The sequence below is a fragment of the Silurus aristotelis genome (genome assembly GCF_946808225.1).
Source record: "Silurus aristotelis genome assembly, chromosome: 6".
NCBI lineage: Eukaryota > Metazoa > Chordata > Actinopteri > Siluriformes > Siluridae > Silurus > Silurus aristotelis.
The window spans coordinates 33,942,882-33,969,866 of record NC_139579.1 but is presented as its reverse complement, the minus strand read 5'-3'; the positions used below and the strand labels follow the sequence as shown (position 1 = coordinate 33,969,866).

At 39.4% G+C, this 26,985-nt stretch overlaps 2 protein-coding genes across 3 annotated transcripts in view; one reads left to right on the top strand and one right to left on the bottom strand.

Moving 5' to 3' along the window:
* edaradd (EDAR-associated death domain) overlaps positions 1-7,095 on the top strand; it is a 31,094-nt gene extending 23,999 nt beyond the window's left edge. The window contains exons 4-6 of one of the 2 annotated variants that reach the window (XM_083544940.1): positions 869-939; positions 5,529-5,580; positions 5,674-7,095. In XM_083544940.1, coding sequence (XP_083401066.1) covers positions 869-939; positions 5,529-5,580; positions 5,674-6,062 — 512 coding nt within the window. In that variant the 3' untranslated portion in view covers positions 6,063-7,095. The remainder of the gene's footprint in view (positions 1-868; positions 940-5,528; positions 5,581-5,673) is intronic. The other variant, XM_083544941.1, reaches the window with a different exon arrangement.
* Positions 7,096-8,585: 1,490 nt separating this feature from the next.
* Positions 8,586-20,246, bottom strand: LOC310727773 (uncharacterized protein). Its single transcript, XM_083544530.1, has 5 exons — positions 20,091-20,246; positions 13,611-13,660; positions 13,431-13,506; positions 13,166-13,299; positions 8,586-13,080 (listed from the first exon to the last, which is right to left on the bottom strand). Exons 2-5 carry the CDS (start codon positions 13,611-13,613, stop codon positions 9,115-9,117), a joined length of 4,179 nt encoding a protein of 1,392 aa, XP_083400656.1. The 5' UTR covers positions 13,614-13,660; positions 20,091-20,246; the 3' UTR covers positions 8,586-9,114.
* Positions 20,247-26,985: the final 6,739 nt, after the last annotated feature.

Below are 26,985 nucleotides of genomic sequence, written 5' to 3'. Positions count from 1 at the left end.
GGTTGTCAGATCTCAGACGTGTCTCAGACGTGTCTCAGACATGTACAGGACTGTCTGTTGACTCACACTGGTTCCTCCCTATACTGCTGAGACCTGTGTTTCTCTGTTCACTAATCTGTACATTCATCACCTATTGAGCAGCAAAATACCCCGTGGACTGGAGGAGGGGTTTGGGGTAATAAGGGTGGGGTAGGGGGTTATTTGCAGAGAAGGAGGGCTGTTGCTCCTTTAATTATTCTTTCTCAATCCCTCTTTTGATGCAGGACCTAAAGCAGATCAGGGCTTGAACAGATCCATGTAGAAACTGAAACTGCCACAGAGTTTCTCCTAGAAAATTATTGTTGAATAAATAAATATTATTTACTATGAATATTTTTGCATAATAAATCATATGCATTGATAATCATTTTAATAAAAAAGTACAATTATTATTCATAATTACAATTAAATAATTACTGAAACTGTTTAAAATGTGTCTTTCACACAGAATGTAGGGTTCATGATCATGCAGTTTGCAGGGAAAAATAAATAAAAGAATGTTTTCCTATAAGTGAAGGAGGAGGAGTTAGTGTGTGTTATTGGTAGCTGATACTCCATACGTCCATGACTGAACCATTTAGCTCATAGGAGGAGTCGTTTTCACCTGTCAGACTCGTGGCTAAATATAAATGTGTGGTTGCCACATTGGGTGATTTACAGCTGATTTTTACTGCAGTCATTTTTTATAGATGATTAGTTTATTCAGCAGTTCTGGATTTACTGATGTAGAAATAAATAATGCAGCAGTATTTATATTAAAGTATTGCTCAGAGTTGAGTGGGTTTAGTTTGGGAATAAGTAGTGATTGTTTTTATTGCTTATTCTGTAGATAATGTGACTCTCCAGCTGAGCTCAGTGCCTCCAGGATACCTCACACCTCCCATGGACCGAATACAGCAGGTGAGTTACTTCTAACTATAAATAGTTAAAAAAGTACATCATGTTATGGTTTAATACGTAAAAAACTAATCTGTTTATTAAATGAAAGTTGCTGAGGTGCTACACATCAGTATTTTTATAGCACCTGAATAATTGTATTTATTTTCCACAGGAAGCAAAAATTTCACTGAACTACTGAACATTTTCACCTTTTTAGTTTAGTTTAATCTGTTTATAACGATGCACATCACATATCAGACACATATCTTCAAGTAGGGTTTATAACAAACTGCATTTAATGATAGTATTTTATTTAACAGTAAGTTTGTAGTGAATCTTGGACGCATTCGTTTATAAAAGATTTGGGACTTTTAATGCTTGCTTTTGTTAAAAACCTGGAAAAAAATCTCCTGCCATAGAGCTCTGACCTTCAACCATATTCAACACCTTTGGTGTGTGTGTGTGTGTGTGTGTGTGTGTGTGTGTGTGTGTGTGTGTGTGTGTGTATATATATATATATATATATATATGCTTAGGTCCTGCACCCCAAAAGAGCTATTTTATGTAATTTATTTTATTAATTCCTTTTATATATATATATATAATATTTATTTATTATTTGAACATAAAACTCTATATAAAAAATTCCCTAAAGGTGTTTTGGTGTATGGTGGTTTCCGTGAGACACCCGAAAAATCAGCCAAAATAATTAGTGATGTGGCAAATGCAATTCGGTGATAAACCGGGGCGTGAGATTCCAACAGCGGGAAAGCGGGAGATTACTGTATATATGAATGTATTTTATTTTGTAAAGCTACTTTTCAAAATGATATCGATTGTTAAAAGTGCTGTATAAAATTTTATTTTCAAATGTTAGATTTTAATAAATACAATATCACAAGAAATTATAATCAGAAATCTTTTTTTTTCAACATAGCAAAAACTAAGTATTCAATATATTTATTATTATATATTCATTTTTTCACGTGGTATTAAATCAAATCAAAATCCAATCAAATCAAATGTTATTTGTCACATGCAAATACATACAGGGTACGACATGCAGTGAAATGCTTATTACGACGGTCCGGCATGAGGGAATAGGATGTGGAGAAAAATAATACAAAGAAAAAAAGAAGACTGATAAATAAAGTATAAAAACTATATCAAATTATATGAGAATATATGAGAATTTTCTACTTTTAGTGTTCCACTTATGCTGCTCAGGTAAATGCAGTGTGTATACACAGTGTGTATCTATAATTATGTATACACACACACACACACACACACACACACACCTTTTGCAGTACATATTTCTGCATGTAAAATTATGTATTGTTTTTCTCTCTCGTATAAATTCCTCTTTGTGAGTGCTGTGAGATTTCCTCCTCCTCCTCCTCCTCCTCCTCCTGGTCCTGGTCCTGGGGCCGTGTGATCATTCAGCATTTACTACACTTTATTTCCTGCAGGAAGTTTATTCTCAGATGTGCCAAAACCCCACACTGCAATTACTTTCTCTGGGTGTTTGGCGTAGACGTGTGTGTGCATGTCACACTGAACACTCACTGTGTCTTTACTATGTACACTTCACACTTCAGCTTTTAGACAAGCTTTAGCCATTTATTTTAATGTTCAAGCTGATATAATCATTTGTCATTATCAGTCAGTGTGTGTGTGTGTGTGTGTGTGTGTGTGTGTGTGTGTGTGTGTGTGTGTGTGTGTGTGTGTGGGCACGAAATGCCAGTACGACATTAACGAGGTTCCCGGAATAGAGGTTAATTGGTGTCAGGTGATTTGATTGGTTCAGGTGTGAGGCAGCGACCTATAAAACCTGAACCACATCACAGATCTGAGTTTAAGTGGATTGTGGAAAACTGATGTCAGAGAAAGTCTGAGTAACGCTGAGGGAGATTTTCTGAACAGCCTTGTTGTGACTCTCTTTAGAGCAGTGGAAACGTGGCATTCAGAGGTCTTTCCTCTGGTGACAAAATAAAGACTATCAATTATAATATATATTATAATATAAAATTCATTTAAAGTTAGAACTTCTGAAGAAAGTACACAATGATTTTGGAAAATAAACTATTTGCTCCAAGCTCTCACATGGCAACTTTAACCTGTTAGCCTTTGCCACAGCTTTTGGGACTCACTTTAAATGTTAACACTTCCTGATAAAAGTGGGCTCCATACATAATTTACATGTCTTTAAAAAGGAGACACGTGGAGATTTACTGTCCGTTATTTAAAGTTGATATTGTTCAAAAAGAATATTTTCCACATCGCTGCTTTATGCAAATCTCAAGTCAAGTCAAGTTTATTTGTATTGCGCTTTTCACAACAGACATCGTCTCAAAGCAGCTTTACAGAAATCAACAGTGAAGGTAAATGGTGTGTATTTATCCCTGATGAGCACCATGGCTACTGTGGTGAAGGAAAAACTCCCTTAGATGTTATGAGAAAGAAACCTTAAGAGGAACCAGACTCAAAAGCAGAACCTCATCCTCATCTGGGTGACATCAAGATCATAAATCTTCAACAATACAGAACACTGGAGAGTGAGAACTAACATGAGTACTGGAGTATAAGATTATAAGTAAATGTTCTTTCTGCAGTCTTTGGTATAAAAGTAGGAGCTACTGAGCTCAACATTTGTGATCATCACAGATCCAGCACCAGCTTCTCCATGCCAGAGCCTTTAAACACTCCAGGAGGTCCAATGTCAAACTCCACACATGCAGCGGGATCCAATTGGCACTGGTACGTCTCTAGATGGTTCGGGATGTTTGTGAGCATCTACTTCTTTAAAGGTCCATAATCTTCATGAGGTGGGACGTGACTGGAGCTGGCCAAACCTCAGGAAGCCTCGGGATGGGGAGAGAAAGAGAAGCAGTGGATTGTAGCGTGTTAAAAGACTGGAGATACATGGAGATAAACCATTTAGTGTTTTGTAGGTAAGAAGCAGTAGTTTGTGGTAGATTTGAATCTTAACAGGAAGCCAGTGTAGGGATGAGAAGATTGGGGTTATATGGTGATATTTTCTTGACCTTGTGAGAACTCTGACTGCTGCATTCTGAACTAACTGAAGCTTGTTTATTAATGATGCAGGACATCCACCTAGTAATGCATTACAGTAGTCTATTCTGGAGGTCATGAACGCATGGTCGAGCTTCTCTGCATCAGATATAGATAAGATATTTCTTAGCTTAGAAATATTTCTAAGGTGAAAGAAGCTGTTTTTGTAACTTGGTTGATGTGATTATTAAAAGACAAGTTGCTCTAAAAAAACTCCCAGATCTTTTACTGTTGAGCTAGTGGTTACAGAACATCCATCTAAATGCAGGTTGAGATGCTGGAGCTTCTGTGTACTGGTTTTTGGGCTGATGAGCAAAATCTCCATCTTATCAGAATTTAATAGTAGAAAGTTATGAGTCATCCAATCTTTTAATTCTTTAACACACTCAGTTATCCGAGCTAATTGAGCTAATCTCAGATAAAACAACTTTTTTTTTGTAAACAAAGTCCAGTTAGCACACGCTATAAACAGCTGTTTGTGGTGAACTAAGAGATGCATCACTTCCTGGTTCGTCACCACGTGCTGCTTCGGCTAGTAAGAGTTTATAAAGAGTAATAAAACTAAGACTCACATGTGGGGAATAAAATCCTCCCATATACCGTTAGAATCCTGCACTCATTGGCTACATTGTCCATCAGTCATTTGGTTTCCATAATGTTACTGGCTGGAAATGAAAGGTGGTGCGTTATCGTCCCTAATACACTGGGATCAGCAGCAGTGGGTGTGTTTGTGACTCGTTATTACAATAATAATGTGTGTAGTGCAGTTTTTTATGCATGTTGTTGTTGTGTACTGCTCACACACATTCAGCAAATACATTCGTTATACGTTTTCCATTGAAAAACAGAGATCTGAGGCTTAGAGCTTTAGAATGATCTTATTAGAGATTTTGTTCTTAAATTGTAGCTACAACATAAACTTTTATACGTTTAAACCTGTCATACATGAGGTTTTGCTTTAGATTAAAACAAAGAAGACATTTGATATATACAATTTTACAGATTCTCTTATCAAACAAACAAAAAAACAAACTAATTGTGTCTGAAATTGTAGTAAAATGTACCTTATAGTTTCATATTGTAGAAACTTTTCCCAGATTAAGTTTGATCAGATGGTCAGAAGTTTCCAGGTGTTTTTAGATAAGTTAACACCGAAGAAATTTCATGTGGACGTATCCTTAGCTGTGGAACTCTCATCGAGGAACAACAAAAGAACAGTGTCCTAGTCACATGATTCAAATCCAGGCCTCTGATTTGTCCACCAGTGTTGGTTACTTTATTAGGGCTTTTGTTTTTCAAGAATCTGCTGAAGATGTAATGTTCATGGGAGGTGACCATGGATGGAGATATGTGTGTTTGGAAGTTTACAAAACATCTAAAGCTGCTCACTACAGCAGAAACTCTGGACAGAATGTACAGATGGTGTAAAGCATCTCATTCCCAGTTTCTTCACACGTCTTGGTCTTTTGAGTCACGTGATGTTTTTTTATTTTCTTTGATGTTAAACATGAACTTGACTTGGTTCTCTTGTGTAGCCTGTAGAAAATGATGCAAGCGCATTAATCTGTCCAGGATCCATTACTCCAGGTAAATGTATCACTTTACCTCCTTCTGCTTTTCTTTTTTTATTACTGTTAAATGATTTTATATCTAATAACTGTCACAACTTCTCCCCCTTAGAGTTCACCCAAGATCTCCAGTGTTTGTCGAGCTCCTGTGAGAAGTGCCTCTGCTCAGTTCCACCTCCCAAAATCAGTGATCTCCTGGACGACGAGGATCTCCTCTACACACTGCGACTTAAGCTCGACCCTGCGCACTACACCGTCAAGAACTGGAAGAACTTTGCCAGCCGCTGGGGCATGAGCTACGACGAGCTGATGATGCTTGAGCAGCGGACGCACGGCTCCACCTCCCACAGTCCCACTCAGGAGTTCCTGTTCCGCTACAGCCAGAAACCGGTGACGGAGCTCACCAAGCTGTGCCAGTTTTACCAGCGCATCGATGTTCTGAGGCTCCTCCAACGATGGGTGGAAAACGACTGGCCTTCACGCTGGAAACCAGTGCATTAGCAACAAAAACAAAAGGGATGACTAATGAAAGAGGGACATGAGACTTGTGCTTTCTAAAAGCAAAGTGGACGATGGTAGACGTGCTCGAGGTCTAAACGTGCTGCAGGACTGCTCCTGGTTCAGTTTTTAGACACTGTGGAGTATCTTCATTATACAACCTGGTTTTATTTTTTTGTTTGAAAGCTTGAGATGTTTCAGGACTAAAAACTCATAGTGAATTGGTTTAATTAAGTTTAAACGGCATAACAGCAAATGTACATCATGGAACGTGTCGAAACGTGGCCTTCACTTATTATATTTACAGAGAAATAGCTTTTCCAGATTGACCTCTGAGAAACCTGTCAATTAAAGATACAACAACAATAATAACTGAGGCAATCCTGAGATATGTTCTTAGAAATGAGGGTTCCTCGTGGGTTCTTTGGCTGGTTAAACATACTCTACACTGATTAAGAAGATATCCATTATTTTTAAAATGGATATCTTCCTAATCAGTGTAGAGTATGTTCAACCATCCAGGGTTCATGTACAGAGTTCTAGGGCAGAGCAATATGACAAAATATCATGATACTTGAAGGTGCTTTTATCATGAGATGTTAATCAGCTGACAAACCATCCACAAAACGAGTCAAATCAGCAAAAAACATGAAACAGAGTTTGACAATACTTTATTTATACAAAGATATCATGAAATTTATATATCGATATATTGATATATTGATATCAATCGGGATAAGCGGGAGAAGATGGTATGGTATGGTATATATTGATATATTGCTTGGCCCCATAACGTTCTGATCAAAACCCTGTATTAATAGGAACTGGTTTGTTGTGTAGAACCTCACAGGGTTTATTGTTGAAGCTTTGATGTCCAGCATATTTTTATATAACTGTTCAGGTCTGCTGAATAGAATTATGGGATGTGTGTCACTGTTGCCTTATGGTTGAGACACAGATGTTCTAATGGTACCTTCTAAAAAGAACTTGGTTTAATACTGTAATTATATCATATCATAAAATCTGCTTTTCATGAGTTGGAGTGGAAGATCTCCTGCTGTAGAGTGCCAACACTATTGCACACCTTTGGGATGAATGTGAACACTGACTGCACCCCAGACCTACATCACTACCTGACTTTACTAACACCCCTGTAGCTGAATGAATCTCCACAAAATCGAGTGGAACATCTTTCCAGAAGAGTGGAGCTCATTATAACAGCAAATATAATAACATTCCGAATAATTAAACGCCTGAGACTTTATATCACTAACGAGACTAACTAGTCTCAGCCACAAGCAGCCAATCATTTGCAGAACACCAATGCTTAATATAAGCGAGCGGGTGGGTCCAACAGTTAGTCCCGCCCACTTCTGATTAAACAGTTATTCCCGCCCACTTCTGATTAAAAGAGTAAGTGTTGCTGTGAGCAGAGGAGATTGTTGATCACTGATCATTTCACTGACTCTGATCTTTGAATCCTGTTTAGAAAAATGAACAAATCTTAAAATTTATTTGAATAAAATTAAAATGGTGTTTTCAGAAGCCAAATGTCCTCAGATGCAAACTTTTCAACATATTCTATCCGAAAAATAAAAAAAAAGGTCTTTCAGCCAAGAACAGGCTCTGTACAGGAAACGGACCTCCTGAGACTCGTCCAGACGCTCGCTAAGCAACTCATAAAAATTGAGATGGGGTGAAAATGGGTTGATGATTACTGTTCCATTCTCAGCTGTGTGTTTGGATCAGATTAGCAATGTAAGCTAACTTTTATAATTGTGTACATTCAGTTCTACAGGGACCACGCCTACTTCCCTTCAAACTTTCATTCTCTTCCTAACTTCTCATACACAGTTAATGAGAGTGTATTTGAGAGGAAAAGATCAAAACATTCTCATTGTTCCACTTTCTGCATCATAGAATAAACAGGAACTAAAGTCATGAGGAACTTAGGGATGACACGTGGTACAGGAACATTCCATTTACATTTACAAGCCCTTTTCCAGAACAACTTACAATAAACTCATTTCGACACTAAGCAGGTGAAGGTTAAGGGCCTTGCTCAGGGGCCCAGCAGTTGTAGCTTAGTGGTTCTGGGATTTGGACTCGCCGTATTCCGGTCAGAAGGCCAACTTCCTAAACACTGAGGTACCACAGGATCCCAGGCTCCATACTCACATAGAGAAAACTGTTTTTTTGGAATGTTCCCACAGACGGCGTAGCGACGCGGCTTCTCAAAGTCATTTCACACTGTTGATAATGTTTAAGGATTTTTTAATATTAGGTTTTTTCTGGTGGTTTGATATTGGATTTTTTAATAATTTTTCTTTAAACATGTAAGCAGGAGAAAAGTCTTCTGAGAAATAATACTAATCACGAATCTATAAGTATGAACTCTTTATAGACCTTCAGTACGCTCCTGCAGCCAGGCTGTTTTTTTGTTTTATTAATAAATGTGTTGATTTTGATAAAGACGATGGGTCGTGATTCAAAAGCGAAGATATTCAACCAAAAACAACGCAAAGATTTCGAGTCTGAATTTTAATTTCTTGAAAAAATACACAGTGGAATGCAAATTTTATGCAAATATTTTACAGTTAGAGAAACACAAAGTACAAACAGAAAAGTTTGTAAATAAACAGTAAATAAACATTTATTTTCCCATTAGCAACAATACTGATAGATAAAATATATAGAAAACAGCTAAATATCATCTTCATTTCTATTCACTTTAATTGCACAGAAAATGGTTTAGAGTGTAAATGAAACTCAAATCCTTCATCATTCTTGGAAATATTTCATTATTGACATCCTGAGACTTCATGCAAAATTCTTAAAATAAGAATATTAAACCCGTGTAAATAAAAGAACAAATTTAAATTCTTTTTTTTTTGTTTATAAATTTGAAATAATGTCTTTATATTTAGTCAATAAAATCTGGGATTAGAAAATAAAAAGATATAAAAGCCATAATATTAATGTAAACAAAGAAAATATAATAAAATACAAATGTTATAATGTTAGCTAGTGAAAGATTTAAGTTTGGAAGCTACTTCTATGAACTGGTGTTCAAGCAGAGCATGTTGTCGAGACTCAGAGAAAGTTTCTCTTCTTCACTAGGTGGGTTCCCCAGTAGAGTCTCGTTATTTGTGTCAGGAGCCGTGGAAGTAGATGTTGGTCGTTTGTGTTTAAAAGAACTGTCGGGTGAATCATCAGAAGGCTCTGTGAGATCGTACATGGACCGTGTTGCAAAAAGTCGTAGCCTTTCTTTGATGTCTACAGGTGGTGTTTGTCTGAGGTTTCCTGAGGATGCTCTCCACCCAGCTTTGACTCTGGGCAGAGTGGGAACTGTGAAGGTCTCGGATGGTAATTCTGTTTTATTGAGGTTGGTGTTCAGACCAACAGCTGCAGTAGGTTCTTGCCGGAAGTTGTCAAATCTGCTGTTGGGAAGTCGGTGTGTCTTGAACATGGGCATGTCTTTTGGAAGAACGACATCTGCATTAGCATTGACCTCACCTCCATCGATGTTTGCATCAACGGTATCTACGGTCGCTCCTATGGACCCATGATTTGTACGTCTGAATGGCCACTTAAATTTACTCTTAGGCACATCTACATCAACATTGGAATCTGGAGACTGAACATTAACTGTTGCTTTGGGTGAATTCAAATCCACATTCATGCTCTCGACCTTGGGGGCGGCCAAGTTCACTTCAGGTTCACCAATTTCAGGGGTTTTAACTTTTGGACTGGAAAAATTTAATTTTTTCAATGTTGGAAATTTGATCTTTCCCTTGGGGGCATCTATATCAATACTGGATCCTTTAAGATCAGCTGTAGGTAAGTTCACACTGGCATCTGGAACTTTAATATCTGCATTAATTTTAGGGGCTGACAGGCTTAGGTCCGGACTTTTAACCGATGCATTGACATCAACTTCTGGGGCCTTTTTGGATTTTTTGAAAGTAAAAAATTTAAATTTTCCAGATGGGGTCTCTACTTCTGGAGTCTCAACATTCACTTTTGGAACCCTCAGGTCTACATCTGGGCTTGAGAGATCAACATTTGGTGCACTCATATTAAGATCAGGTCCTCTGAGATCAGCTTTAGGTAGATCCACATCTACATTTGGTGCATTCAGGTCTGCATCAAGATCTGGTCCTTTGAACTTTGGTCCAGAGGCATTAAACTTGGGCATCTTGAGGTGTGGCATTTTAAACTTTCCAGAAGGTGCATCAATGCTGGCATCTGGAACATTCAGATCTACATCAGGGGCTTGTAGGCTTCCCTTTGGCAAGTTCAGGTTTACATCTGGGCCTGAAAGATCAACATTTGGTGCACTCAGGTTAAGATCAGGTCCTCTGAGATCAGCTTTAGGTAGATCAATGTCTATGTTTGGTGCATTCAGATCTGCATCAAGATTTGGTTCTTTAATATTTGGTCCAGAGACATTAAACTTAGGCATCTTGAGATGTGGCATTTTGAACTTTCCCGAAGGTGCATCAATGCTGGCATCTGGAACCTTCAGATCTACATTGGGGCCTTGAAGATTTCCCTTTGGCAGATTCAGGTCTACATCTGGGCCTGAAAGATCAACATTTGGTGCCTTTAAGTTAAGACCTGGTCCTTTCAAATCTGCTTTAGGTAGATCCAAATCTATTTTTGGTGTCTCTAAGTCTGCATCAAGATCTGGTCCTTTGAACTTTGGTCCAGAGGCATTAAACTTGGGCATCTTGAAGTGTGGCATTTTAAACTTTCCAGAAGGTGCATCAATGCTGGCATCTGGAACATTCAGATCTACATCAGGGGCTGTTAGGCTTCCCTTTGGCAACTTCAGGTCTACATCTGGGCCTGAAAGATCAACATTTGGTGCACACAAGTTAAGATCAGGTCCTCTGAGATCAGCTTTAGGTAGACCAATGTCTATGTTTGGTGCATTCAGATCTGCATCAAGATTTGGTCCAGAGACATTAAATTTAGGCATCTTGAGGTGTGGCATTTTTAACTTTCCCGAAGGTGCATCAATGCTGGCATCTGGAACCTTCAGATCTAAATTGGGGCCTTGAAGATTTCCCTTTGGCAGATTCAGGTCTACATCTGGGCCTGAAAGATCAACATTTGGTGCCTTTAAGTTAAGACCAGGTCCTTTCAAATCAGCTTTAGGTAGGTCCAAATCTATTTTTGGTGTCTCTAAGTCTGCATCAAGATCTGGTCCTTTGAACTTTGGTCCAGAGGCATTTAACTTGGGCATCTTGAGGTGTGGCATTTTAAACTTTCCAGAAGGTGCATTAATGCTGGCATCTGGAACCTTCAGATCTACATCAGGGGCTTGTAGGCTTCCCTTTGGCAAGTTCAGGTCTACATCCGGGCTTGAGAGATTAACATTTGGTGCACTCAAGTTAAGATCAGGTCCTCTGAGATTTTTTTCTTTAGGTAGATCAATGTCTATGTTTGGTGCATTTAGGTCTGCATCAAGATCTGGTCCGTTAACCTTTGGTCCAGAGACATTAAATTTAGGCATCTTGAGGTGTGGCATCTTGAGCTTTCCAGAAGGTGCATCAATATTAGGGGCATTTAGGTCCACATTAGGGCCATTGATTTCTCCTTTTGGTAGGTTCAAATCAGGAGCAGAGAGGTTGAGATCTGGTGAGTTTGCATGAAGGTTAAGGTTTGGATTCTTCAACGCTGCTTTGGGTAAATCTATATTGGGTACAGCTAAAGAACCATCAATCACAGGTGCTTTTAGGTCCACATTAGGCCCTTTGATCTCAGCTGATGGTAGGTTCATATCCACATCTGGTGTTTGGAAATTTGCATCAACATTTGGTGCTTTTACACGTGGGCCAGTGCGACTAAATTTAGGGAATTTAATATGTGGTTTCTTTAATTTGGAAGATGGGACATCGATTTTTGGAGCTTTTAGGTCTACATCTGGAGTCTTTATGTCTAGGTCTGGTGTACCAATATCACCTTCTACTTTTGGTGCAGAGACTTTGAGATCTGGTGCTTTGGCATCTATGGTTGGCCCTTTGAGTTTAGCTTTGGGCAAGTTCATGTCTACATCCATATCTGGGGTGTTTATTTCTGCATCAAGATTGGGCCCTTCTAATTTAGATTTATTCAGACCAAACTTTGGTAGTTTCAAAGTGGGGAACTTGGATTTTCCAGAGGGGGCATCAATATTTATTTTTGGAGCATTAACATCCACATCTGGGACATCACCATTGATGTTCGGTGCATTGACACCTGCATTCACTTTAGGAGCTGATAGATCGAGTTCTGAAAGATTCACATTGGCATCAATGTCTCCCAACTGCCCTTTCACTCTTCCTTTTGGTCTCTTGAACTTTGGCCATTTAATTTTAGCAGATGGGCTTTCAACATTTGGTGTATCAATGCCAACTTCAGGGCTTATGAGTTCAGCATCAGGTAAATTCACATCCACATCCTGGCTCTTGATGTCAGCTTTGAGATTTGGAACAGACAGATCAGCTTCAGGTGTCTTTACTTTAGGCTTTGAGAGACCCCAGTTTGCTTTGGGCCATTTCATTTTGCTTAAAGGTGCATCAATTTCTCCATCTGGAAGATCTGCTTTAAGATTTGGGCCTTTCAGTTCAGCATTTGGCAAATTAACATCTACATCAGGTGAGTTGAGATCTAAGTCAGTGGAACTGCCCTTGAAGTTTGGCATATGAAACTTAGGAGCTTTATAGGACAGTTCTGGTGTCCCTATTTGTGGAGAATTCACTGTTGGAGAAGAGATGCTACCATCTAGATTTGCACCTTTGATTTTGGGTCCCGTCATGCCGATGGTCGGCATTGTGAACTTGCCCCCATCCCCGACTGTCAGCTTCGGTGTGGAACCCTTCAGATTCATCTGTGGAAGTTCTCCATTCACAGACGGAGCTGTAAGGTTACCTTTAACCCCAGGAAGACTTAAATCCCCATTCAACCCATAGATATCAGCTGATGGGGCTTTCAATTTTGAAACTTCACCCTTCAAAAGTAAGTCGGCAAATTTCTATGGAAATTGAATGAAAAAAAAAATCAGGAAAACATTACAGTATATTGTCGAACAAACAAAGGTTTAGATTGAGGCTGCTTACCACTCCGGGGTTTGCTCTGCCGTTGGTTTTAATTTCCAGGTTTTCATCATAAGAATGAAGGAATTTGAGTAATTTCAGAGCTTCATCACTACTGATGTGATCCAAGTGAATTTTGGCAGCAAGAATCTTCTCATCTACAAAAAAATCCAACAGTTACGAATCAGTTTTACAACAATGATTTTTTTTCTCGAAGCTTAAAATGTTTCCTAACGGTTTTTCAAAAACTTTTAACTGCTTCCTCATAACCCCAAAGCCTGGTCATTACCTTGATTTAAGCTGACTGCAGGTTCCTCAATTGCAGCATTAAAAGCTCCACTGACTGAAGTTCCTATTTCCCCATTCTGAAAGTCATTGTTAATAAAACAGGATTATATTTGAATGTTTAAAGTAAAACCTTTAACTGATATAGAAGCAAAGTCACACTCACACAGTGAAGGAAACTTACCATTATCTCGTAATTATCTCTGCATAGCACAGAAAGAAGCCTCCTGTGATCTGTTGAGAAAACATGGAGATAAAAATCATTTATAAAGTCGTCAGGTCAAGTTAGATTATCCTTCAAATAATATCTTCTGCTTTCTATCATTTCTTTCTCTTTCCCTCTGTATGGATAATGTTCTTCACCATCATGTCCTGATCAGGTCACACTCAAATACTTAGCATGCTTTGGGTATTAATGTTCAGCAATGATGCACAACCAGTTGGGACAGTTGGAAGGAAAAAAATAAATAAATGTGTGCATGTGCTACTTTTCTCCTCTGCCATGTCCTTTGAAACGAATAAGGAAGAAGTTTGTGTTTGAGGCACATGATCTTTTTTTTTTTTTTTTTGTATGTTGACATGTTGATATTTTACACACAAATGGAAAGTTTTGTGTGTGTGTGTGTGTGTGTGTGTGTGTGTGTGTGTGTGTGTGTGTGTGTGTGTGTGTGTGTGTGTGTGTGTGTGTGCAGTATATTTCATGGAGTTCTACATGCATGCAGATTTCACTTTGGGACACTTTGAGTGTAGTAGAGTGTAGTGTAGTATAGTGTAGTGAAGTGTAGTGTAGTGTAGTAGAGTGTAGTGTAGTATAGTGTAGTGAAGTGCAGTGTAGTGTAGTAGAGTGTAGTGTAGTATAGTGTAGTGAAGTGCAGTGTAGTGTAGTGTAGTGTAGTGTAGTGTAGTAGAGTGTAGTGTAGTAGAGTGTAGTGTAGTGAAGTGTAGTGTAGTGTAGTGTAGTATAGTGTAGTGAAGTGTAGTGTAGTGTAGTGTAGTGTAGTGTAGTAGAGTGTAGTGAAGTGTAGTGTAGTGAAGTGTAGTGTAGTGTAGTGTAGTATAGTGTAGTGAAGTGCAGTGTAGTGTAGTGTAGTAGAGTGTAGTGTAGTAGAGTGTAGTGTAGTAGAGTGTAGTGTAGTGTAGTGTAGTGTAGTGTAGTGTAGTATAGTGTAGTGAAGTAGAGTGTAGTGTAGTAGAGTGTAGTGTAGTAGAGTGTAGTGTAGTGTAGTGTAGTGTAGTGTAGTAGAGTGTAGTGTAGTAGAGTGTAGTGTAGTAGAGTGTAGTGAAGTGCAGTGTAGTGTAGTGTAGTGTAGTGTAGTGTAGTAGAGTGTAGTGTAGTAGAGTGTAGTGTAGTAGAGTGTAGTGAAGTGTAGTGTAGTGTAGTGTAGTAGAGTGTAGTGAAGTGTAGTGTAGTGTAGTGTAGTAGAGTGTAGTGTAGTATAGTGTAGTGAAGTGCAGTGTAGTGTAGTGTAGTGTAGTGTAGTAGAGTGTAGTGTAGTAGAGTGTAGTGTAGTGAAGTGTAGTGTAGTGTAGTGTAGTGTAGTGTAGTGTAGTGTAGTATAGTGTAGTGTAGTAGAGTGTAGTGTAGTATAGTGTAGTGTAGTATAGTGTAGTGTAGTAGAGTGTAGTGTAGTATAGTGTAGTGTAGTAGAGTGTAGTGTAGTAGAGTGTAGTGTAGTATAGTGTAGTGTAGTAGAGTGTAGTGTAGTATAGTGTAGTGTAGTAGAGTGTAGTGTAGTATAGTGTAGTGTAGTAGAGTGTAGTGTAGTAGAGTGTAGTGTAGTATAGTGTAGTGTAGTAGAGTGTAGTGTAGTATAGTGTAGTGTAGTAGAGTGTAGTGTAGTATAGTGTAGTGTAGTATAGTGTAGTGTAGTAGAGTGTAGTGTAGTAGAGTGTAGTGTAGTAGAGTGTAGTGTAGTAGAGTGTAGTGTAGTAGAGTGTAGTGTAGTAGAGTGTAGTGTGGTAGAGTGTAGTGTAGTATAGTGTAGTGTAGTATAGTGTAGTGTAGTATAGTGTAGTGTAGTGTAGTAGAGTGTAGTGTAGTAGAGTGTAGTGTAGTAGAGTGTAGTGTAGTATAGTGTAGTGTAGTATAGTGTAGTGTAGTAGAGTGTAGTGTAGTAGAGTGTAGTGTAGTGTAGTATAGTGTAGTGTAGTAGAGTGTAGTGTAGTATAGTGTAGTATAGTGTAGTGTAGTAGAGTGTAGTGTAGTGTAGTGTAGTGTAGTGTAGTGTAGTAGAGTGTAGTGTAGTAGAGTGTAGTGTAGTGAAGTGTAGTGTAGTGTAGTGAAGTGTAGTGTAGTGTAGTAGAGTGTAGTGTAGTAGAGTGTAGTGTAGTATAGTGTAGTGTAGTAGAGTGTAGTGTAGTAGAGTGTAGTGTAGTATAGTGTAGTGTAGTATAGTGTAGTGTAGTAGAGTGTAGTGTAGTGTAGTGTAGTGTAGTATAGTGTAGTGTAGTAGAGTGTAGTGTAGTAGAGTGTAGTGTAGTATAGTGTAGTGTAGTATAGTGTAGTGTAGTAGAGTGTAGTGTAGTGTAGTATAGTGTAGTGTAGTAGAGTGTAGTGTAGTATAGTGTAGTGTAGTGTAGTGTAGTGTAGTGTAGTGTAGTATAGTGTAGTGTAGTAGAGTGTAGTGTAGTATAGTGTAGTGTAGTGTAGTAGAGTGTAGTGTAGTAGAGTGTAGTGTAGTGAAGTGTAGTGAAGTGTAGTGTAGTGTAGTGAAGTGTAGTGTAGTGTAGTATAGTGTAGTGTAGTAGAGTGTAGTGTAGTAGAGTGTAGTGTAGTAGAGTGTAGTGTAGTATAGTGTAGTGTAGTAGAGTGTAGTGTAGTGTAGTATAGTGTAGTGTAGTAGAGTGTAGTGTAGTAGAGTGTAGAGTGTAGTGTAGTAGAGTGTAGTGTAGTAGAGTGTAGTGTAGTGTAGTGTAGTGTAGTGTAGTGTAGTGTAGTGTAGTGTAGTAGAGTGTAGTGTAGTAGAGTGTAGTGTAGTAGAGTGTAGTGTAGTGAAGTGTAGTGTAGTGTAGTGTAGTGTAGTATAGTGTAGTGTAGTAGAGTGTAGTGTAGTAGAGTGTAGTGTAGTGAAGTGTAGTGTAGTAGAGTGTAGTGTAGTGTAGTGTAGTGTAGTATAGTGTAGTGTAGTGTAGTAGAGTGTAGTGTAGTAGAGTGTAGTGTAGTAGAGTGTAGTGTAGTAGAGTGTAGTGTAGTAGAGTGTAGTGTAGTAGAGTGTAGTGTAGTGTAGTGTAGTGTAGTGTAGTGTAGTAGAGTGTAGTGTAGTAGAGTGTAGTGTAGTGAAGTGTAGTGTAGTGTAGTGTAGTGTAGTAGAGTGTAGTGTAGTAGAGTGTAGTGTAGTGAAGTGTAGTGTAGTGTAGTGTAGTAGAGTGTAGTGTAGTAGAGTGTAGTGTAGTAGAGTGTAGTGTAGTGTAGTAAAGTGTAGTGTAGTGTAGTGTAGTGTAGTGTAGCTGTTTTTTCTTGTGTGTAATCAGTTTGGATAAATAAAACTGAGTGAAAGTTAAAGAAAGAAAAGTAAAGAATGAACTGCAGCAACTTTTAGGTCGAGTTACAAAGGAAGATGAAGATTAAAGTCTCATTTATATCAAATTAAACGTTTTATTATTATTATTATTATTATTATTATTATTGTTGTTGTTGTTGTTGTTGTTATTGTTATTATTATTATTATTATAAGTAGCTGTTTAATTCAAAACATCATGAAAATGAATGAAAAGGCAAAGTTTTAAAAAGAAAGTATTTCATTGTTTTGTGTCAGTATTGGAGTAAATGCATGAAGTCAATTATTACTAAGTTCTCAGTGTTTATTCTCATGTTTAATGATTGAGATGTAAATATGAATGCAGAATTGCGCTCCAGCAGTAGGAGCAGAGCTTCAGTACACAGTGTTCAGAGAAACAGGACACAAATCTCACACCTAAACCCTTATCAGTCTGGTCACATGGTTATTGTATATTGTTATTTAATGTACGTGTGTGTAAGTGTGTATAATTAGAGTGTAACACACACTGCTGTGTTCTTCTTATTACACACATTTTAGCTCGTACAGTTGTGTGTGGTGGTCTGGTGGTGTGTTACGGGTTCTCTTTAGTATTAACCTGTATTAACAGTGTATTACGGTGTCAAAGACATTCAGGCTGTAAATGTTCAGATGATCAGTAAAGCGATCAGATGATCCACTCTGAAGAACTTTGAGGATGGATTTGGACTGCAATTAATATCTACAGTCAGGACCACAGTTCTGCATGTAAACGTCCATCAATGAACACTTTATAACCTCAACACTGATGGAACTGTAATGATATACATTCAGTGTTGAGGATGAGTCTGGTTCCTCTCAAGGTTCCTTTTCAAGTTTGGCTCATTAGGGATAAAATTATAAGAAACAAATTTATAGACGATAAACTTTTACATTCCAAGTTTCTCTCTGCTTTGGGAAAAATCCACTGTTAAAAACATGACAAATAAAACTGAATTCAATATTCGGATGAAGTTGAGTGACACAGCTGGCAGCCAATCAGCTGCAAATTCATTTCATTACAGTCATAAATATATTCAGTAAATAAAACACTGTGTTTACTGTAACATGTGATGAGTGGAGTTTGGCATGTGGGCGTGGCCAAGGTTAACTTTAGATCTGAAAACTAATAGGAGGTTTTTCCTCCCAAAGTCTCTGTACCCGATGATGATGATGATGATGATGATGATGATGATGATGATTTTAATGATTATGATTCAGTTCAGGTTTATTTCTGTAGCACTTTTAACAGTGGACATCTTCCCAAAGCAGCTTCACAGAAATAAATACATTACAAATATACATTTTTGCTTTATATATGTATCCCTGATGAGTGAGACAGTGGTGATGGTGGTGGTGATCCTGAGATGATATGTGAAAGAAACCTTAAGAGGAACCATCCTCATTAGAGAACCTCATCCTCCACACTGGAAGTCTATTTATTACAGTTCAATGATGAAGATTTGAGTGTAAAACTTCTAAAAACGTCTGGATGAAAGAAGAAGATTAATGCTTGTGATTTCTTCTCTGATCTTCTGATTTTGTGGAACTGAAGTGCCCAGCATGGGACTGAGGAAACATCACACTGCTCTCTCTATACTGTAGGATCACTCTGGCAAACCGTTCGAGATGTTCCTTTGGGTTTGCTGAATATGTACAGCGTTGTAACTCAAGTGCATATTGCTGAAGATCTCAGAGCAGATTGAATGTCAGAAGTCGCATCTCCATGTTGCTCACTTTAATACGAATAAACAGACGCTTTATCACTCGTAAGCATCAACAACCTTCACACTGAATTCTGTAAAGCTCCTGTGGTGGATGTTCATGGTGCTATGCAATTAGAATTTGATGAAATCTTTAGTTTAGTTCCACGAGGTTCCAACAGCAGCTCTTTATTAAACCTGGGATTTGAATTCACAACCTCTGTAAAAGAGAAGCTGCTGGGTTTCAGGTGAAACTTGTGAGATGTCAGCAGAAATTCCTGCACTGGATTCTAAACAGAACTGCGCAACACAAACACCCATTAAACCCTCGGCTTCAGAACATTCAAACAGTCATTATCTACACTATCTCTAGGCGTGTGTTTGTGTGCCCACGTGTGTGTGTGTGTGTGTGTGTTTGTGTGTGTGTGTTAGCGATACACCATCTCATGCCACTGGAATGTGAAGCATGAAGTTGGGTTTTGGGGTAGAAGGTGTAAAACCCGTCAGTTCGGATGAGTCAAGGCTGGAATACCTGAGCCTGCTGCATTTTTCTACTCACACATACACACACACACACACACACACACACACACACACACACACACACACACACACACACACACACACGTGTGCGCACAAACACACGCCTAGAGATAGTCTCTCTCTCACTCACTCACTCATTCACTCATCTTTCACCTCTTTTCATCCATTCCATTAAATCTAGTCATATTCATTATTGGTTCTGCATCTCATTACAGGGTGTAACCAATCAGATGCCTCCATTCATCTCATTCTCCAGACATCATTCTACACCAATTCTTTACATATATATATATATTCAGCTCAGTGTCTCAGATTAAATTCTCTCTCTGAGATTACACACACACACACACACACACACACACACACACACACACACACATAATCTTCAGTCCTATTTTCTGCCTATGAACATGAGAAAGCCATGATGGAGTATCACATGAAGCTGCTCAGTAGGAGAACTCAACTCCATCCTCAGCAGCAGAACTTCTCTCTCTGAAGACGAATTTCCTCTCAAAACTTCTCTGTGCATTTCTGCTGTTTTTTTCCTTAAAATTTTTTCCCTTCAGATTTCAGACTTTTTCGTCTGGAGATGATCTCAGGGTTTAATCATCTATTATCAATACAAAGCTGTGGAGCTCTTAATAAGGAGAACATGGAGATTCTGTATATCACAGTGAGACAGAGGAGGACTGCTAATAATAATAGTCATTTATATTGCACACACACACACACACACACACACACACACACACACACACCACATTCTGGGTAGCAAATGTGTGTGTGAGTGTGTGTGTGTGTGTGTGTGTGTGTGTGAGTGAGGGAGAGAGAGAAGAGAGAGAGAGAGAGAGAGAGAGAGAGAGAGAGAGAGAGAGAGAGAGAGAGAGAGAGAGAGAGAGAGACTCTAACCTGATAGTGATGGTGATGGTGATGCCAAGGTGAAAAGGTTCCTCTCTTCTGATGTTCTCTCACCTACAGTCCAACTGCATGTGATTCCCTCCTGCACTCGCTTGGTCACTCCTACAGCCACTGACTGATAAACACCAAACCCAGCAACCAAACAGGTTCTGCAGCATACACACACACACACACACAGAAACCTGATGAACACACACACACACACACACACAGATACCTGGCAAACACACACACACACACACACACACACACACACACACACACAGTCTTCATATACAGTGAGGAAAATAAGTATTTAAACACGCTGCTATTTTGCAAGTTCTCCCACTTAGAAATCATGGAGGGGTCTGAAATTGTCATCGTAGGTGCATGTCCACTGTGAGAGACATAATCTAAAAAAAAAAATCCAGAAATCACAATGTATTATTTTTTTACTATTTATTTGTATGATACAGCTGCAAATAAGTATTTGAACACCTGTCTATCAGCTAGAATAGCACATAAAACTCTAATTTTCTCATAGAATTTGCAGATTTCATTACAAATTTAGCTCCTTTTTTACACAAAGCATTAATTACTGGTGACTTTAATATTGATTTTGATAATCAGGAAGACTCCTTAAGAGCAGCTGTTGTGTCCATTCTAGATTCAGTTGGAATTAATCAGAATGTTATAGGACCCACTCATAGTGGTGACACACTCTCGATTTGTTGTTAACATTTGGATAAAAAAAAAAAAAACTTAGTCATAATTCCACAGTCTGAAGTTATTTCAGACCATTATCTCATCTCGTTTAAAATCAGTCATTGCAATACTACTTCACCACGTTATCGTGTTAAGCGTACTTTCACGTCAGCTACAGCAGCGCGTTTTATCAATAATCTTTCAGAAATTACGATATTAGATAGATCTCCGTCTGACCCCGCAGAGCTCGACTGGGCCACTGAACACCTAGAATCAACGTTCCGTTACACTCTAGATGATGGAGCTCCCCTTAAGACCAAAATGATCAGGGAGAAAAAATGATCACAGTGGTATAATGATCATACACGCACCTTAAAACAGACCACTCGAAAATTAGAACGTAAATGACGTCAAACAAAATGAACAGTATTTCAAATAGCATGGAAGGAGAATCTCCTGAGTTCTAGAAAATCTCTTAGTGCTGCTAGATCAGCATATTTCTCCACCCTCATAGAAAATAACAAGCAGAATCCTAGATTTTTATTCTGTACTGCAGCAAAATGAACAGGGAATAAAAGCATTGCACTCACATGAACACCATCAATAGGTACTAATGATTTCATCAACTTTTTTAATAATAAAATTGAAAACATCAGGCAAGAAATCCAGACGATTAAAATAAATCCAAACTATTTTACAAGTAACCCTGTAGACAGCAGTGTCATTATAACAGACAATCAATTACAAAGTTTTACTCCTATTCACGAGAATGACTTAATTTAATTAATCTCCTCATCAAAATCATCAACCTGCATTCTCGATCCCTTGCCTACAAGTTTCCTCAAACAGATCATTCCAGAGGGAATTGAACCTGTTTTAAAATAATAAACTCTTCCATTAGCACTGGTTTTGTACCAAAATCCTTCAAACTGCAGTATCAACCCCCTAATTAAGAAACCTGACCTTCACCCTGTCAGCTGTCCAACTACAGACCAATATCAAACCTCCTCTTTATCTCCAAGATTCTAGAAAAGGTTGTAGCACAGCAGTTCTGCTCATATCTACTGAGGAAGAACATTTATGAAATGTATCAGTCAGGATTTCGGCCTCATCATAGCACAGAGACGGCGCTAGTTAAGGTGGTAAATGACTGTTATTGGCCTCTGATCAGGGTTTTGTCTCTTTACTTGTTTTGCTCGACCTCAGTGCAGCTTTTCACACCATTGATCATCATCTCCTGCTTGCTGGACTGGAGAACGTTGTTGGAATGAAGGGAACAGCTCTCTCTTGGCTCAGGTCTTATTTGACTGATCGCTATCAGTTTGTTGATGTAAATGGTGAGTTCTCCACACTCTCTGAGGTAAAGTTTGGTGTTCCTCAAGGATCTGTCTTAGGCCCTCTGATTTTCTCTTTATATATGCTGCCTCTTGGTGAAATTATACATAAACATGGGATTCGCTTCCATTGCTATGCTGATGACACACAGCTGTATATTTCAGCAAAGCCAGATAAAAGAGAGATCAGCTTAACAATGTTGAGGAGTGTGTAAAGGACATTAGACAGTGGATGCTTGATAACTTTCTTCTGCTCAACTCAGATAAGACAGAAGTACTTTTACTAGGACCACATGCAGCTAGAAGTAAACTTTCTGATTCTGTAGCATCTCTGGATGGTGTTTATGTTTCAGCGTGTACAGCAGTCAAAGACCTCGGTGTGATTATTGACCCGAGTCTTTCCTTTGAGTCTCACGTGAATAATATCACCAGGATCTCCTTCTTTCACCTTAGAAATATTGCTAAAATTAGAAATATGATGTCGTTACAGGATGCAGAAAAACTAGTAGATGTTTTTGTAACATCTAGATTAGACTACTGTAACGCTTTACTGTCTGGGTGTTGGAGTAAGTGCAGAAATAAGCTTCAGTTAGTTCAGAATGCAGCAGCAAGATTCCTCACTAGATCTAGAAAATATGAGCACATCAGCCCTGTTTTAATCATCTACACTGCTCCCAATTACATCTCACACTGATTATAAAATACTACTACTGACGTATAAAGCACTTAACGCCCTCACGCCGCAGTATCTGAGTGAACTTCTGTACCAGTATGATCCTCCACGCCTACTTGTATCAAAAGGTGCAGGTTATCTGTTGGTTCCTCCAATAATGAAGACTCCAGCAGGGGGTAGATCTTTCTCTTATAAAGCCCCACAGTTATGGAACAACCTTCCAACCAGTGTTCGGGACTCAGACACAGTCTCAGTGTTCAAGTCGAGGTTGAAAACTTATTCATTTAGTCAAGCCTTTTATCAGTAGATTTTTCTTAGGTAAAGGAGCAGATCTGGAGGGAACATGGATATGGAGTGTTTGGTGAACTAGTATATTTGTATGCTGTCGTCCCCTCACATTCACACGTTCACTCAGGTTTGTTGACGGTGGTGTGGTGGGTCGTCTCTTATCCCAGAGATCCTCATGTCTGTATTACCTTCTGGTTCTCCCTTTTAGTTATGCTGCCATAGCGAGTCTTGCCAGAGTCCAAACTGCACAGTGACATTAACTTTCCTACACCAATAGGGACACTTAATAATCCATATCCTTTTCCTCCCATCACCCTCTTCTCTCTCTCTCTCTCTCTCTCTCTCTCTCTCTCTCTCTCTCTCTCTCTCTCTCTCTCTTTCTCTCTCTCTCTCTCTCTCTCTCTCTCGGTCGAGTTAAACATGCTCCTGAGGCTCCAGTGCCCACTGTTCCTGCCCCTCTCCCCTCCGTGGATCTTCACACTTCTGTGCAGCTTGGGACGGTCTCTCATCAACACCTTTGGTGGTTCCATGTAATTCCGGAGTAGAACGGGTGCTTTGAGGATGGATTGGTCTGTAGTTGGTGTCGGCGGTCTGCTACACTGACTCGGGAGTGCAGTTTGCTTCTGATCATCATCACTGAACCCCGCAACATTGTATATCTGCTTCAAATGGACATTTGGTGCAACCCAGATGAGGATGGGTTTCCTCTTGAGTCTGGTTCCTCTCAAGGTTTCTTCCTTATGCCATCTCGGGGAGTTTTTCCTTGCCACAGTCGCTCATCAGGGACAAACTTACTTACAAAGAACATATTTACGTTTAATCACCACATTATCTGTGTAAAGCTGCTTTGAGACAATGTTCATTGTAAAAGCGCAATACAAATAAAAATGAATTGAATTGAATTGAATAGAATTCTGACCCTCAAAGACCTGTTAGTCTGCCTTTAAAATGTCCACCTCCACTACATTTATTATCCTAAATTAGATGCACCTGTTTGAGGTCGTTAGCTGCATAAAGACACCTGTCCACCCCATACAATCAGTAAGAATCCAACTACTAACATGGCCGAAACCAAAGAGCTGTCCAAAGACACTAGAGACAAAATTGTACACCTCCACAAGGCTGGAAAGGGCTACGGGGAAATTGCCAAGCAGCTTGGTGAAAAAAGGTCCACTGTTGGAGCAATCATTAGAAAATGGAAAAGGCTAAACATGACTGTCAATCTCCCTCGGACTGGGGCTCCATGCAAGATCTCACCTCGTGGGGTCTCAATGATCCTAAGGAAGGTGAGAAATCAGCCCAGAACTACACGGGAGGAGCTGGTCAATGACCTGAAAAGAGCTGGGACCACCGTTTCCAAGGTTACTGTTGGTAATACACTAAGACGTCATAGTTTGAAATCATGCATGGCACGGAAGGTTCCCCTGCTTAAACCAGCACATGTCCAGGCACGTCTTAAGTTTGCCAATGACCATTTGGATGATCCAGAGGAGTCATGGGAGAAAGTCATGTGGTCAGATGAGACCAAAATAGAACTTTTGGGTCATAATTCCACTAAACGTGTTTGGAGGAAGAAGAATGATGAGTACCATCCCAAAAACACCATCCCTACTGTGAAGCATGGGGGTGGTAGTATCATGCTTTGGGGGTGTTTTTCTGCACATGGGACAGGGCGACTGCACTGTATTAAGGAGAGGATGACCGGGGCCATGTATTGCGAGATTTTGGGGAACAACCTCCTTCCCTCAGTTAGAGCATTGAAGATGGGTCGAGGCTGGGTCTTTCAACATGACAATGACCCGAAGCACATAGCCAGGATAACCAAGGAGTGGCTCTGTAAGAAGCATATCAAGGTTCTGCCGTGGCCTAGCCAGTCTTCAGACCTAAACCCAATAGAGAATCTTTGGAGGGAGCTCAAACTCTGTGTTTCTCAGCGACAGGCCAGAAACCTGACTGATCTAGAGAAGATCTGTGTGGAGGAGTGGGCCAAAATCCCTCCTGCAGTGTGTGCAAACCTGGTGAAAAACTACAGGAAACGTTTGACCTCTGTAATTGCAAACAAAGGCTCCTGTACCAAATATTAACATTGACTTTCTCAGGTGTTCAAATACTTATTTGCAGCTGTATCATACAAATAAATAGTTAAAAAATCATACATTGTGATTTCTGGATTTTTTTTTTTAGATGATGTCTCTCACAGTGGACATGCACCTACGATGACAATTTCAGACCCCTCCATGATTTCTAAGTGGGAGAACTTGCAAAATAGCAGCGTGTTTAAATACTTATTTTCCTTACTGTAAATTCCTAAAATCATTCGTATTATTTAATAATAAAACATTTACACAAATCTAGAACCCTTGTGAGGTTCTCCAGCCTCCACACCAAGTTCTCCAACTAGATCTTTTTATTTTCTATCTGTGGATAGAACACTTTATTGTTTTGATAGGACTTGTACAGAACCCTGTAACTGAGAACACTGAGAACCTGTACACTGTTATACAGAGAACTCTGAACAACCACCATGAGAAACGTGGCTTTGAGTTATCAAGCGAAGAACACTTAGAGAACACTTAGAGAGCCTAATTGTTCCATAGAGTGCTGCATATAAAACAATACATTCTCTCTGAAGTTGTAGGATTTTACACAGGGTTCTGTATAATAATTAAAGGTTTTTAGCCCTGAACCTTCTCTGATAGCGGATTCAGATTCCTTGTTGAAGGGTACTAGAACTGTTAATAAAACTGTAAAACAAATTTGCAGTCGTATTTGCTGTACATGAATCCATCTGACGAGCATGATCAGACATTTACACGCTCTGACAACCGTGATTGGATGAATGTGATTGGACGGACAGGACTGTGTGAGATGAATATGATTGGATGGACAGGACTGTGTGAGATGAATGTGATTGGACGGACAGTACTGTGTGAGATGAATGTGATTGGACGGACAGGACTGTGTGATGGATGTGATTAGACGGACAGGACTGTGTGATGGATGTGATTGGACGGACAGGACTGTGTGAGATAAATGTGATTGGACGGACAGGACTGTGTGATGGATGTGATTGGACGGACAGGACTGTGTGTGATGGATGTGATTGGACGGACAGGACTGTGTGTAATGGATGTGATTGGACGGACAGGACTGTGTGATGGATGTGATTAGACGGACAGGACTGTGTGTGATGGATGTGATTGGACAGACAGGACTGTGTGTGATGGATGTGATTGGACGGACAGGACTGTGTGATGGATGTGATTAGACGGACAGGACTGTGTGTGATGGATGTGATTGGACAGACATGACTGTGTGTGATGGATGTGATTGGACGGACAGGACTGTGTGATGGATGTGATTAGCCTGACAGGACTGTGTGTAATGGATGTGATTAGACGGACAGGACTGTGTGTGATAGATGTGATTGGACGGACAGGACTGTGTGATTGGGTGTGTTCTGCTCCCTGGGTGTTAGTGTCTCGTCCTGATTGAATGTGAATAGCAGTAGCAGTAAGGAACGACACTCACGGTATCTCTCTTCTCTTCTCTTCTCTTCTCTTCTCTTCTCTTCTCTTCTCTTCTCTTCTCTTCTCTTCTCTTCTTTGTAATGTTTGAGTTTCTCCCAGTGTAGTGTTTATCTGATTCTGTACTGCAGAATGTTATGAAATGTCTCAAATCATCTTAAATGTGAAACCTTTAATTCACATCAGCTGACAGGAGAAGAAACAATAACACATTAAACTGGGACGATGAAAACATATGTAATATTAATTACATTAATAATTAACATTAAGAGGGAAATAATCACTGCTGTGTGGACTGGAACTATACTGGGGCGGTTGCGGTACAGGGCGGGGCAGTGCAGGGCGGTACGGGGCCGTGTGGTGCGGGCGGTGCG